The 16,169-nt window shown below is 41.9% G+C and overlaps 1 protein-coding gene across 1 annotated transcript; it reads left to right on the top strand.

Annotated features, from left to right (window-relative positions):
- Window positions 1-638: 638 nt before the first annotated feature.
- LOC142193851 (retinol dehydrogenase 7-like) lies at window positions 639-13,133 on the top strand. Its single transcript, XM_075262863.1, has 5 exons — window positions 639-682; window positions 6,276-6,614; window positions 8,522-8,780; window positions 9,741-9,904; window positions 12,904-13,133. Exons 2-5 carry the CDS (start codon window positions 6,302-6,304, stop codon window positions 13,131-13,133), a joined length of 966 nt encoding a protein of 321 aa, XP_075118964.1. The 5' UTR covers window positions 639-682; window positions 6,276-6,301.
- Window positions 13,134-16,169: the final 3,036 nt, after the last annotated feature.

Here is a 16,169-nt window from a genome sequence, read left to right as displayed (position 1 = left end):
TATCTACATGCTGTGACCCCCCCCCCCCTCCTTGTGTCCTACAACCAAGTCGGCTGTATTATTATTATTATTATTAACATCAATCCGCACAGAGAACTGAATGATCCTGCAGTGTGTCTGTGTTTCTTTCTTTTTTAGTTGCTCTAATTCCTAGGATTTCTCTGCCATGAGCTTGTATGTGTTTTTCTCCTGTTATATACTACTGTACCATCTATGAAACTGTATCACTGAAATTTCCCCATTGTGGGACTATTAAAGGAATATCTTATCTTATGTTATCTTATTTTTGGAATCCAGGTAAGACATATCCTGACTGCAGCCACACACATGAGGCCAAAGTTCCTCTAATCAATCTGATCTTTGTATTCTAGTCAGGCAGTACACAATCCTTATCACGGAGGATACCAGGCACATATGTCTCACATACGTAGGTCAGGGACACACACTAGCTACAGTAGATACATCTTGGTGCATTCTTCATAGTTTCCACACCCATCTGTCGCTTCAGACAGAGCGCGGTTAATGCAGTTTATTACGTTGTCTTGTAGACTATTTGCTTTTCGGTATTGGTTTCTTTACTTTTCTACTACATAAAAGTACCAGACTATATGTGATCGAGAGCATGTACATAGTCCAGTCCTGAACATCTTCATTACGTCACTCCGGATTACACAAACCTAAGGTAAGAAAGAGCGACAAGTGCCACATACTCAGGGAAAGGAGCCATAATTGGGGCTATTGGGACCCATAAATATTAAGAGGGCATGAACATAGTGAAAGATGAGATATATATGTAAGAGGCAAACTAGAGTATTTGGGGCGGGGTTCAATTATAATGACCAGGTCAGGACAGAGAACAGGCACAAGTCAGAAGGTTATGTTTGTTTGTTTATGATGGTCAAGTTGTTAGGTGACATGTACATGATGACATCAATGTGCTGCTTGTCATTCTGTTCCCCATTCAATGAGTCTGCGAAACAGACAGGAATAGGACTAGTTTTTGCTCACCGCCCCATCCACAGGACTGTGAAAAGACACGGTTGTGTGTATGGGGCCCTAGAAATTAATGGATGACTGTGCACATGGTCTTGTGCATGGGCCTAAAAGTGTAACTCCAGTTTTGTTTGTGTTGTGTTTTGCAGACATTTTTGTAATATACTTAAAGGGAACCTGTCAGCAGAATTTAGCTAATACACTGTCTAGCAATAAGTATTTGGACACCTGTGGTAGAATAGAAAAACATTTACTCATATTCAATAGTTGGTAGAACCCAGCAGATGCTTCCTTACGGATGGTATTGCTCGACAAAATACTCCCGGATGCCTGCTGAAACTCCTGGTGTATGTGAGCCATCGGTTGGGTGCGGTTTCTCTGGCCAGCACTCATCTGTCTCTATCTCCCAGTTTCGGGGGTCTGCCAACTCGGGGAACATTCGGACAATCACCATTCACCTTCCACTTCATAATCGCATAGGCCACTTTCGATTTTGGGTAATTCAGTTCGCTTGCTATGTCCCTTAAAGGGGCTCTATCATTGGAAAAAGTCATTTTTAACTAAGCACATACATGCATAGCCTTTAGAAAGGCTACTCCACACCTACCTACCTATGTAAATTTCCTCAGTGGTTTTTGAATGAGCCCGTTTTTATTCATATGCTAATTAGCTTCCAGCCAGCACAGGAAGTTCCCAGCAGCCTCATCTCTGCTATTCTCTCCTATCTGTGTGTACAAACAGGAAGCAGGAAGTCATCAGCAGCAGCCTGTGCTGTACACACACATAGGAATGAATAGCAGAGGGTGCACGATGAGACTTCCAGGGTGCACCGAGAGGCTAATTAGCATATGAATAAAAACGGGCTTATTCAAAAAACACTGAGGTAATCCTATTAATATTATAAAGGTGAAAGTTTGTGAGTTTGGATGTTTGTGGGTTTGGATGTTTGTTACTCAATCACGCAAAACCCGCTTGACCGATTTGGCTGAAATTTTCCACAAACATAGTTACTACACTCGATTGCGCAATAGGCTACTTTTCGTCACAATAGCGCACATACGTTTTTCCCAAGACCCCCACAAAACCCAAACTCACATCACTATCTCTGCAATCTCACACACTTTGGACCATAGCAAGCCACAAAATTCATATTACCTTCTACAGCAGAGGTCAGCAACCCCTGGCACACATGCCAAGAGTGGCACTCCTGCCATATTTCACTGGCACACCAGCAGCACAAGACCTGCAAGAGTTAAATGAAGTCCGAGTCTCTTCAGTGGGCTGCTAGAGCTCAAGAATGAGGACACTCCCCTTTGAGAGGGGTGCAGGAAACCCAGGGGATGGAGCTTAATCGCTCAGGTCTGTGCCTGCTATAGTGGTCTGCATCCTGCAAACATTCCCCGAGGAGAAGAGGAAGCTGCTAGCAAAGTGAAACTGAAAAACACACAGGTACATAGGATTACTGTTCTCATTAATGTCAGGCATTTGGGGTTATTAGTTTAGTCTTAGTAACTCCATGTGCCTCACATTAATAGCAATAAACCCCATCATGTCCCTCATATTAACCCCTGTGTGCCTCACATTAATAGGAATAAACCCCATCATGTCCCTCATATTAACCCCTGTGTGACTCATATAAAGGTTACTAATATGTGAGACATGGAGGTACTAATAAAAGACCTCAATAATGAAGATACTTAATTATTACCTCCAAGTACTCCCATATCAGTAATTCTTACACAAGGGTTAATGTGAGGGACATGATGGGGTTAATTGCTATTAATAAGAGGCACATGGAGTTACTAAACTGTCATGCACAGGGACAGACTTTATGTGGCTGCTCGAGAGTATCCTGTGCCCAAAACTTACTTGTACTGGCGGAAAATAACAAATCATACAATGTCGTATATCGAAGTATATTCACTGGAAAAACCTCTGTCCCAAAGACACTATGTACAGTTTATACCAACACCGTATAGCAGCTGAAATACAAATTACATTCATCACAAAAGTCTCACGTATTTTCAGAATTACAGCAAAAACAAGATACAAAGTTACATTTCATATCCCATACCTTATACACAGTACGAAAACCTTACCCGCGCCTGTATATACCCACTTCTACAATCACCGCAGACGAAGTCGCGGGTACCAGCTAGTTTACATATAAAAGGTAGGTGTGGAATAGCCTTTCTAAAAGCTATACAAGTATGTGCTTATCTAAAAATGACTCTTCCCAATGATAGAGCCCCTTTTAGGATTGACCATTTCTGTGGTACCCCACAATTACTCCTTTCTTGAAATTGGACAACTCTGGACTTCGTGGCATCTTGCATGCGACTAATGTCAATGTTGTTTCCTATTTAACAGCAGAAGGCGTAACGTACATCACGACCACAGATATCTTCATTTGAATGGCTGTCCAAATACTTATTGGTAGACAGTGTAGAACCAAGCTCACTACCTGGCAGGTCGTCGAAAGGCTTAACCAGTGATGTCCTTATAACCCTGCAGCAATGATGGCATTCTCGAACATAAGTTTTAGGCTAAGGCCACACGTAGCCGACCCCAGCAAAAAAGCCCTGTGGGGAAAAAACGCTGCAGCAACACATTGTGGTTTTTACCACAAAGACTGAACATGTTTCTTCTGCGGACTTTCTGCTTCCAATATACCTATAGGGAAACCGTCGGAGTTTCTGTAGGTATAATTGACATACTGCGATTTCCAAAAACTGCAGAAATTGCAGCGTGCACAGAATCTGTGCTGTGCGTGTTTTCCCTCCTTATCACTATCTGCATACTTTTGTTGTGGGCCATGTAGTCCTAGGCCGTCTAATTCCCAGTGCTGTTACTGTACACTGCCATCGGCTAAGGCCCGATTTACATCTGCGTTCGGGTTTCTATTCAGGGTGTCCACTTAGGGACCCCTCGAATGGAAACCTATACACATATAAAAGCAGTTACCAAATGAAACCTGCAGACCCTATAGACCAGGGGTCGGCAACCCCTGGCACGCGTGCCAAGAAGGCACGTGAGGCATATTTTGCTGGCACGGCAGCCAGCCTGCAACTTTCATACACTAAATTGAGAGAGAGAGCGTCCCTTCAGTGCTCTGCTAGAGCTGAGGTGTAGGACACGCCCCTTCTCTCACTGCCCACCAATCAGAGGTGAGCCTGTCACTGCACAGGATAAGGGCTCCCTGGACCTGCTGTTACACGTGAGGAGCTCCTGCTGTCTGCAGCCCTGAGGAGGAGAGGAAGCTCCGGTGAGTAAAATGAAAGTAAAAACAACACCAGGTACATGTGTGTTACTAACTATTCTTATTAATGTCAGGCATTTGGTTTTATTAATTTAGTTTTAGTAACTCCATGTGCCTCACATTAATAGCAGCTAACCCCATCATGTCCCTCACATTAACCCCTGTGTGGCTCACATAAGGGTTACTGATGTGTGACATATGGGAGTACTAATAAAGGACCTATATAATGAAGATATTCACTTATTACCTCCATATGTCTCACATATCCGTGTCAATTATGTCAAGCCCACAGGGGGTTAATGTGAGAGACATGATGGGGTTAACTGCTCTAACCTCCCCTTCATCTCTAAACTCTTGGAACGCCTGGTCTATTCTCGTTTAATACGCTATCTCTCTGCTTGACCCCTTACATTCTGGCTTCCGTGCTCTGCACTCTACTGAAACGGCTCTCACAAAAGTCTCCAATGATCTCCTAATGGCTAAATCCAGTGGCGACTTCTCTCTTCTTATTCTTCTGGACCTCTCTGCAGCTTTTGACACTGTTGACCATCAACTCCTCCTCACTATGCTCCGCTCAGTTGGCCTCAATGACACTGCGCTCTCCTGGTTCTCCTCTTATCTCTCAGACCGCACCTTCAGTGTATCATTTGCGGGCTCAGGCTCAGAAAAACACAGCAAAATATGTAACAAAAAAAGCTGTGTTCCCTGTGCCTCAGCCTTAGGCTAAAGCCCCACGTTGCAGAAACAGCTTTTTTTCATTGCAGATTTTGCTGGGTTTTTTTAGCCGAAGCCAGGAGTAGATTGAGCAGGAGGGAGACATATAAGAAGCTTCCTATATATTTCCCGTTCCTTTTCTAGCCATTCTTGGCTTTGACGGAAAAAAAAACGCAGCTAAATCTGCAATTAAAAAGATGCATTTTTGTAATGTGGGGCCTCAGCCTTAGTGTGATTCTATTGGGTGGTGACACTGTAACTAGATGCAATTATAGCCAAATCCAGTTCCTGGGCACCAGTGCAGTCACTTTGTTGAAAGTGTGACCCCGATTAATTCCTGGCTGGGGTTTTGCTGTTACTGCACTGCCAGGAACTAAAAGTGACTGAAATTAATCTGCGTTTCACTTAGGGAGCGTTCACACTACCGTCTGTGTCCAACAGCTAGTGTCCGCTGCTAATGTCTGTTCAAAATCTTGTGCGGACATTAGCAGCGGACACTAGCTGTCGGACACCGACGGTAGTGTGAACGCTCCCTTACAGAATACTGAAGTTACTAACAGCCGAGGACTGGATGGAGCATACAGGTACATTGTGTGTCAGCTCTTTACAGGTATGACCTCACTCTGCTCCCAGTCACATACATTACCACTAATTGTGGGTTACGCATGTACTTACATTGCTTCTAATGGAAAAGAACATGTGTATCGAGGCAAATAGTGGTAAGTGCATGTGGCTTGGATTACAGTATGACAGCACCCCTGTGCTATATGACTTTAGTGTAGGTGTCGTCGGCTTTACAATTATTGCCCGGCACTCCAAGGACCTCATCTTTGATTTTTTAATTTAAATCGGCACGCCGAACAAAAAAAGGTTGCCTACCCCTGCTATAGACTATAATGGGGTTCGTGTGGTTTCTGCACAAAACTTGCGCAGAAAAAAGTGCTGTTTGGAGGACTTTTCTCTCCACATGTTTCGTGCGGAAACTGAGTGGAAAGCACACAGACCCCATTATAGACTATGGGGTCCGCAGGTTTCCTTTGGTAACCACTTTTTTATGCATATACGTTTCCATTCGGGGGATCCAAAGAGGACTTCCCAAACGGACACCCGAACGCAGAAGTGAACCTGCTGTGATCATGCATAGGCTTGTCCATCACACATGGTTTATACAGGGTGCTGTAGTCCAGGTTTTTGGTTCTTACTTTGTTAGCTGAATACTAAGTAATTCATCATGAGAGGTTACATGAGAATTGACCGGTCGTGATGATTTCTGGATTCAATTCAACATCTCTTTTATCTCTTTTCTTAGTACAGTGATTCACTTCTACTACTGTCATGTGGTTCCTTGCACTAGCATTGCTGGGGTTCGCCCTCCTGTACAAATGGTACAGGCAGAGTCAAATACTGGAGAATCTCTCAGATAAATATGTTTTTATCACCGGATGTGACACTGGATTTGGATACCTCCTGGCAAAGCAACTGGACAAACGTGGAATGAATGTTCTTGCATCCTGTCTAACAGAGAAGGGGGCTGAAAACCTAAAGATGGAGACTTCTAGTAGAGTGCAAACCATAGTCCTTGATGTCACTAATAGTGAGAATGTTAGATCTGCTACCAAGTGGGTTTCTACTATAGTCAAAAATAAAGGTAAGAATTACACTACGTTCAATATCTCTCATATTTGTGTTATATTATTTGTATTATTTTGATATTCACTATATTACTGGATCCAGTGGAGCATGCCACTTTATTTTGCTATAAAAAATATACCCCTCTGTAAATCATACAGCTACAGTAGGAATCCATAGAAGATTATGGGCTCTGTATAACTAAGGAGTTGTAAAATATCCTAATACAGTAATGTGCATGATACATAGACTGGATAAGGCTCTGTTGGCTCCCACAGCGAGGTCGGCAATGACAAAGTTTACACAGGCAGCGGGTTTCAAAGTCCAAGGGTGCCTTATTTAGGTGTTTCAGCCCAAAAAAACATTGTGCAAACAAAACAAAAGTCTAAACCTGTCGGGCTCAGACTAAACAGCAGCATGTCTCACTAATCTAGTCGAGGCCAAAATGTGTTACCAAAAACAGTAGCATACTGTGCAAACATCCAGTCCAGTGATCTCTCTCTCAGTCAGGCTGCAAAACTAGACAGCCCTCCTTTTACCAGGCTTCCTTCCCCAGTAATGACGAAGCCTCACCTGAGAAAACCTGGGACTAGGGAACAACCTGTAGTGGACTAGTGGTGTGGACTGGAAGACTCCCACTGCCAACCTGTCCTCCAGTACAGGAAATCCAGCCCATGTAACGTAAATAAAGAGCTGTAGCAGACTACGTTCTGCTAAAACAACATGTATCCTTCTGGATTTCCACTACTGTGCCTGGCTGAGGAAACCAGGTGAGATATACAGTATATTCCGTCCACCATTTTACCATAGCTTGTTGTCACTCAAGAGGAGAGGAGCTATAGGTCGTAAATCTCCCAGAATACTATTTCCAATATTCCAATTTTTTATAATAAAATGGTTAAAGACTGTCCCAGCCGTCAGTGCTGGACACAGAGGAAGAGTTCAAAAGATGTGTCTGGCCATGAGCGCCATTTTTACATAGAAGACTGAAGTAAAAAAAAGTCCACATGATCCATCTGGTCTGCCCTTCTCCATCTAATCTACCCTTTACTATTAAGAAAATGGACAACTATAATGGGGTCCATATGGTTTCTGCACAAAACTTGCGCAGAGAAAAGTGCTGTTTGCAGGACTTTTCTCTCCACATATTTCGTGCGGAAACTGAGTGGAAACCACACAGACCCCATTATAGACTATGGGGTCTTCATCCTCTTCCTCCAGTCACCTGCAGACAATTGATATACAGTAGTTGATAGGTACAGTCCTGTGGTCTAGGGTGGTAAAGTGATTAGAATTACTATCATATTATTTACTAAAATAATCAAAATGAGTCTACTTAATTATATAATTCCTTTTTATTACGGTCTGTCTACTTTCCAATTTCCTTCATGCCTGCCTGAAAACTGCACAGAGAAATCTTTCCCTCCTCCAGTTTCAGTTTTAAAACAACGGATCCCAATATAGTGAATACGGTCCATCAGACTCTTTGTGTCACAAGTCCCTGGTAATGTGATTGAGCTTGTTACAAGACAAAGGTCTGATTACTGTGCTGTGACTGTAACGAGCTGTGCACCTATGTGTCCATCACATGACCATGGACTGACTTTGTATTCACTGGAATAGAATGAATGACAGTAAGCAGAGATCTAGAAAGCTGTGAGGAATTGATACAGAAAGTATATTGGAAAATCGTATAACTTTTCATTATACAAACAATAACATTTATTTGCAGAAACTAGACAACCCTTTTAACAAAGAAGTCAATGGTTCAACCCCCTGTGATGGCAGCCCCCAGCAGATACAGCGTACTGGGGCCAACAAAAAGTTTTAAATGTTATTACAATATTTTTTGTTTCAGGATAGGATTGATATAAGTGCTCTAACTTTATTACGACTATTACTTTCTCCCTCCCGTCTCATCTCCAGGTCTTTGGGGCTTGGTGAACAATGCAGGCATTGGTATCCCAGGAGGAATTAATGAATGGCTGACTACAGAAGACTTTGTGAAGATTCTGAAAGTAAACCTAATTGGAGTCATTGATGTGACACTCAATATGCTGCCAATGATACGTAAAGCACAAGGCCGCGTTGTGAATGTAAGCAGTGTGGCTGGAAGAATCACTATTTGTGGTGGAGGTTATTGCATATCAAAGCATGGAGTAGAATCCTTTTCAGACAGTCTTCGGTGTGTATTTTCTTTTAAGTCATCATGTCTTTTTGGATGGTAACATTACTATAAGAAAAATCTAAACTGTCTATAGGATTGGCTCCTCTAGATGGGAAATTCCAATAAATCACAATGGAAAATTATCAGATAGGAGCTGGGAACCCTATTGAAGGGAGAAGACTCACTAATACATGTGGATGGTTGTGTCTTGGGCATTAGATCAGTGCCATATAGTGGGGATAGTTACCAACCACACAACGCTTGAAAAATCATCTAGCGAGGTCTGTACTAATGACTATGTGATACATGAAACATGGGATAAACTGTCCAGTTCAGGAGTGTAGCTGGGCTGTATATGAATTACATTGAATAGCATAGGCCGCAACGTAGTAGTGCACTACGGTTTTAATGTGTGACTAACAAACTGTTTCCACGTCATAGACATTTATGGTATAATAATAAGATATGCCATAATTGTCCAATCCATGGGAGATAGCCCACTTGTAGGTTTCTGGACATAAACAGAGAATAAGGTTTTACTGTGCAACACTGAATACATTTCAACATATGGCATGGTAGAAGGTAGGTGGTAACATTATTTGTCATACAGCTTGTCAATAATTTTGTATCTTAAAGAAATGTTTAGCTTAATGACAGACAGCAATTTATACTTTCCAATTTTGTGGATTTGTAGTAACTCTTAGCATAATAGAAAATAATGCATACTGCCAGTTAGTAATACATTTTAATATTTGCAAGTAGTAATACTTACCATATACATCATCCATCCATTTTGACAGGTTTAGCTAACCATCTAATGTGTATGAGGACTCCTGACTCCCAGACAAGAGATATCAGGGGAGATTTTGTCTACTGTCTACTTCTGATATCCAAGAAACTCAGTTTGTGAAAAAAGAACACTCTATATTGTATATATACAATATGATGATATATATTCATATTAGCCATCTTTTTCAGCCGTGAAATGCTTCCATTTGGAGTGAAGGTTTCTATCATTGAACCTGGCTTTTTTAAAACTGAGCTTACAAATCCAGAGATACAAATGCAAACTGTTAAGCTCACGTGGGAAAAAACATCGGAAGAAGTCCGAAAAAGTTATGGAGCTCAGTATTTCAGTAAATGTAAGTGTTTGCCCAAATTCAATTATCTTCAATATGTAGAAGGATTTTTATTCTTAATGGACAAGATTTGATCAAATCTTTCATAGTATAGGAACAGCTCATGTAGTCGTATAATGGATGTGTGCATAGAGAAAGCACAGGGATGAATCTTACTGGATTACTGTATACCTGTATTAAGGATTCCAGTATTTTATTAGAAACTGTATTTTAGATTGATATTTTATTTACATAGCACTGAGAGATAAATCCCAGGCACCCATACATCTTCACTAGTGCCAGCTGCAAAGCTAGACGGACTTGCGCTGAACTTGGGGCCCGGCTTATCACCACAGAAATTAATATAAGCAAGCTACAGCAACACATATAATGTAAAAATTTTTTATTAGCTTACAATAATTTGGAGCCTCTATGTAACATCTCTGCCTGTTCGGGTCTCCGCACCACCCTCTGCTTGCGTGCTCTGGCGCAGGAGGCGTGTGCAGTTTGGTTCATGGCTTAAAGTTTTTGGTCGCACTGTGTGAACATGGCTCTAGTGCTGTGATTGTATTTGCACCACACCTGTCTTCTGCCCTTGTTTGTCTCTGCTCCTCTAATGGTTTATCTGCCTTGCCCTGTGATTGACAGCTGCCTTCCTGTCAACTCCATGGGCAGGTTCTTCCTCCCTATTTAACCTTGGCTCTCATTCACACCAGTGCTTGCTATTGCCGTGTGCATACTTGCTCTTTACTGTCCCTGTTTTTGCTTACACTATTATCCTTGACCTTTGGCTTTCCTCACTGACTATTCTTTGGACACCAATTTGGCACTGCATCGCTCGACTGTTACTGACCCTTGGCTAGCTGACCTCTTTTTTTTGTTGTCCGTCTTGTCTGCGTTTTGTGTCTCACCTATTCAGGGAGGGACTGTCTTCGTGGTTGCCACCTATTACATAGGATAGGGCTTAGCAATAGGAAGGGTCAGTTGGTGGCTTCATCTTAGGGCTCACTGTCTCTTATGTCCCATCCCAGGATTCAAACAGTTACTGGGGAATTGCTGTCCCAGCAATTCCCTTACACTCTACCCCTGTACAAAGACATTGGCATTCCACAGAGTACTGGAAAATTATATACCAGTTAATATGTACAGTATATCAATGAATATCCATAATCAATATATTATAAAAAGGAGTATAATAAATTGATGTTGCATCAAAGACTGGATTAAATCATATTCATACCACACCTGAAGGATTAGGGGACTGTTTCATAATGCCATCCAATCAAGAATCCAATATAATGGATTGAAGTGTGGCCAATTAAAAATAGGTGTGGCTGAAATCAAAGAACACAAATTAAAATAAAAACAGAAATCACATGAAATGAATGAATGAATGATCGGGCACAACGAGTAATACTAAATGGCTACACATCGAACTGGAAGAAAGTCAAAAGCGGGGTGCCGCAGGGCTCTGTTCTGGGCCCAGTACTTTTTAATATCTTTATAAATGATTTGGACGATGGAATTATTGGGGAACTCATAAAATTTGCAGATGATACGAAGATAGGAGGAATAGCCAACACTAGAGAGGAGAGAGAGTGTATTCAAAAGGACTTAGACACACTGGAACAATGGGCTGAGGCAAACAAAATGGTATTTAACAGGGACAAATGCAAAGTTCTACATCTGGGTAACAGAAATGTAAAAAACATATATAGTATGGGAGGAATAGAACTAAGTGATAGCATAGGGGAAAAGGACTTGGGCATAATAGTAGATCACAAATTCCACATGAGCCAACAGTGCGGTGCTGCTGCAAAAAAGGCTAATAAAATTCTGGGATGTATTAAGACAAGCATTGAATCTAGATCAAGAGAGGTCATTATTCCGCTGTACTCTTCCCTGGTCAGACCACACCTGGAATACTGTGTACAGTTCTGGGCGCCTCAATTCAAGAAAGACATCGATATATTGGTGCAAGTCCAGAGAAGAGCAACCAAAATGGCGGAAGGTCTGCAAACCATGTCCTATGAGGAGCGGCTAAAAGAACTGGGATTGTTTAGTTTGCAGAAGAGAAGGCTGAGGGGAGATTTAATAGCAGTCTACAAATATCTGAAAGGTAGTCACAGTGCAGAGGGATCTACCCTATTCTCATTAGCACAAGGAAGTACAAGAAGCAATGGGATGAAACTAAAGGGAAAGAGATACAGATTAGACATTAGGAAAAACTTTCTGACAGTGAGGGTAGTGAGAGAGTGGAATAGGCTGCCACGGGAGGTGGTGGGCGCTCCATCAATGGAAATCTTCAAGCGAAATCTGGATAAACATATAGCTGGGATGATTTAGGAAAACCTGCACTCGCAGGGGGTTGGACCCGATGGCCCTTGAGGTCCCTTCCAACTCTACCATAAGAAAAGTAAGAAATAGTCATACAGTATAAATTGCTACCCATGCCTTTTAGGGAGGTGAAAAAGGCTATTCTTCCCCTAACTTTAGAAGTCTTCTCTGAGCAGCCGTTCCTTAGATATCCCGGTTTTCGTCCATATGCTAATTAATTTTCTCGCAGCACTGGGTGCGGTCCCCAGCGCTCAGACAGCACTGGGGGTGTCCCCTGCGCTGCAAGAAGACTATCCAGTGCTGCCTTTTTCTTGTTCACCGCCTCCGCCTCTTCTTCCTTGTCCCATCACGTCTTCTTCAAAAAGCGCTGAGGCCACAGGAAAATGGCCGACGGACATGCACAGTTGGCCATTTTACTGTGGCCGAACAGGAAAGTGGAGGCGGAGGTGGCGTACAAGAAGGTGACGCTGGATAGTTTTCTAGCAGTGCAGGGGAGGCCCCCAGTGCTGCGAGAATACTAATTAGTATATGGACAAAAACCGTGATATCGAAGGAACTGCAGCGCGGAGAAGACATCTAAAGGTAGGAAAAGAATGACCTTTCTTAAGGCTATTCCGACGTGGGTTTAGCTAAAAATGGGATTCTAAAGCACCAATAAGCTCTAAGTGTTTGTGTTTGTATTTTAGGTTGTGAGTATGTGGACAAAGCGTCATCATTCTGCTCTACTAGATTTTCCCTTGTTACAGACAGCATGGAGCATGCACTGACAGCTGTACACCCCTGGACACGTTATTCTGCTGGATGGGATACTAAATTAATTCTGATTCCGATCTCATATATGCCTTCAGCTTTCACAGACTTCCTTCTAACCTTGGGACAACCCAAACCAGCCCAAGTGTCTTCATCTTCTACATAGTAAAAAAAATTATACCTATATCATACATATTTCTATACAGGCACCAAGGTCCACTTGACAAAAGCAAAGCAAAAACAAACATTAAGTGTGTGTCCATCCATAGTCAGCACCTGCCACTCCAGACCAAGGATTGTATCTGGTATTACAGCTCAGCTCTATTATAGAGGATAGGGTTGAGGTGCAAAACTACACATTACCCACATGTGAGTGTGGCACTGTTTTTGGAGGAAAGCTGCCACATTTTCCTAGCCAAATATAGCCCGTTTTAAGGGATTATTCACTTTAAAAAAATGATGGCCTTAAAACAAGCTATTACATTTAGATCAGCAGGGGTTCAACTGTGGAGACCCCTGGGGATCAACTGTTTTTATGTGATGATTGCCTCCAAATTGTTTGCATGGTAGAGCTGCAGCGCTCACTTACTATCTCTTCATAGCAGCAGATATGAGTGCTGCAGCCATGTCCCATACACTTAAATGAGACACCACAGTGGTATTCATAACCGCTGCTATGAAAGAGACAGCCAGTGAGCACTGCAGCTCCCAGCAAAGATGTGGTCAGAGGAAAACAGCTGATCTGTGATTGCCTCAACAGTTGGACCCTACCAATCTATAACTGATGACCTATCTTAATAATAAGCCATCTATTTTAGAGGACCTTTCACCATTTGGGGCATATGTGGTTTAATACACCACTAAAAAGATGACTCAGCTTTTGCGTTCTGTGCCCCCGGTAAAGAGCTATCAGTGCTGGTACCGTAGCTCTTCACTGTCAGAAGGGTGTTTCTAACAGTCAGTCAGGAACGCCGTCCCTCACAGTAGCGTCTATTGAGCTATACTGTGAGAGCAGTGAGGAACACCCCCTCCCTCTCCTCACAGTACTCGTCTATAGACGAGTACTGAGGGGGCGTTCCTCACCGCTCAGCGCCATCACTCCTTCTCACAGTACAGCGCTATAGACTGACTGTCAGAAACGCCCTTCTGATGGTGAAGAGTTACAGTAGTGGCACCAATAGCTCTTCACCGGGGGCACAGAGTGGGAAAGCCGATAGTGTGCTGAATTCAGAGCACTGTCGGCTTTCTAGCGGTTTATTAATCCACATGTGCCCCAGGTGGTGAAAGGACCTCTTTAAGAAAGTAGGTAATCCCTTTAACTTTTTGGTCTGAGATAGATGTGAACATTTTACACAATTGGTTACATTTCTCTATTGCACCTCTTCTCTATGATAAAAGCAATTTTAGTTGACATTGATGGAATGGTTGCAAGAGAATGATGGATAAAATGGCCCTACTATAATTCTGCTATGCAAGAGCAACACTGCTTTCATAGGGAATCATTCAGATATCTGTAGGAATATGAGAGGGAAAAAATATGGCATGTTTTATTGAACTACTGTACTTTCAGGTGAGCGGTCCCAGTTCGTCTGCTGCAGCCCAGGACCTTCCACCTGACAGTAAAGAATCTAATTAGCGTTTTGGGTGATGAAACTGACAGCATCGATTGCAGTAAGAGCTAGAGAAAAATTCAAACAGCACCAGAACTATCTGTTTTCTTAAGCAACTTGTCATTTATGGTTGTCTTTAATGGTTGCCATTTTGGATGACAATACCAAAATACAGTATATTATCAATATCAAATCTCTTTATGTAAATACAAAATAAAAGTTTACTGTAATTCCATTGTCTCCCCTACAACATGTACGTTTTTTTTCTCTCCAAACCTATGTAATGTAATATACATTTAATGTGCATATTATTTGATCTGCATTTATATTAGGTTTTTAATAATAATAATCTCTCATGATAAAGGCAATATTTATATCTACTGAAATACTTAATAGGGTCCTGTCGTTCAAACAGTCAAAGACTGCCCACAAACCGATAATAGAGGAATAGACAAGAGACAGCCTGGAAACTGCTGAGAAATGGAGATGAGAAAACTCCTTTAAATATGGTGTTTTGGGTATCCAAAATCTGTAGACATCTGTGTTGCTACTCCCTAATTTTTTCCATTTTCCTATTATCTCCCCTTTTCTTACTTTCCCTTTTGTTCCCCACTTCCCCATTTTCTCCTTTGTTCTACACTAATCTTCAAAATATTGGGTCTACAGTATATACCTATCCAGGGAAGAAATGCATAATACAGGGAAGGGAAGAAATTTATAATACATTATAAATCATATCGCTGAAAAAATGCCCTAGTATATTCACTAGATGTAAGGTGAAACAATTGTTTACTGCATAATACAACAGGTGCCTGCACTGGGACACCGGTAATATGGCTGCTCAACACAGCTGACATCACTCTCTTACACAGTCAATAAGCAGCTGTGTCCAGCTTGTACTATTCCAAGTGGCCTTATATAAATCTTATCTGTGTGCATTAGGGATACAAGGTATCCACTCCCCTCATGGAGTATAGGTATGTGAGTGGTTGTTTCATCAGTCAGTATTTTGCACCACTGCCACCTTCACAATGTACCACCTTGGCCTGTCTGCATCCTGCAGTGAACCATTGCTTCACCTAAATATGGTCTCCTGTTCAGTGAAATGATTCATAATAATGTCTCTTTAAATGAATTGTCTTTGACTTTAGCATAAAGATTAACAACCACATGGACCTCTTGGACTGGGTTGGGAGCTTACGTATTTTGGCCAACATATCTACTAATACCTCATGGTTATTATTCATTTTTGTAGAATGCTGCCAAGCCATGTGATATTTGTTTTAGTGGGAAAATGGGGTGCTTATAACTAGGGGGTGTACAAATACAAATGGTTTACAGCCTGCCTAGTGATCTACTCATATTGGAGTGACAACTCTGGCTATAAACTCACATTATCATAATAACCACCCTCCCTGTTTATGGATTGTACCATCATATACCACTTAGGCCTGTCTGCATCCTACTGTGAACCATTGCTTCATCTTACATCATATAAATAGGGCTTTTTCTGGTTATATGTAAGATCTAAATACTGCAATATTCCAGCAGTAGCCATGCCTTCATCTGAGGCTTCTCCTGTTTCCTGTTTC

This window comes from Leptodactylus fuscus, chromosome 2 (assembly GCF_031893055.1).
Source record: "Leptodactylus fuscus isolate aLepFus1 chromosome 2, aLepFus1.hap2, whole genome shotgun sequence".
In the NCBI taxonomy this organism is placed as follows: domain Eukaryota; kingdom Metazoa; phylum Chordata; class Amphibia; order Anura; family Leptodactylidae; genus Leptodactylus; species Leptodactylus fuscus.
The sequence above is the reverse complement of the archived record's forward strand: the minus strand, read 5'-3'. Positions and strand labels throughout refer to the sequence as shown.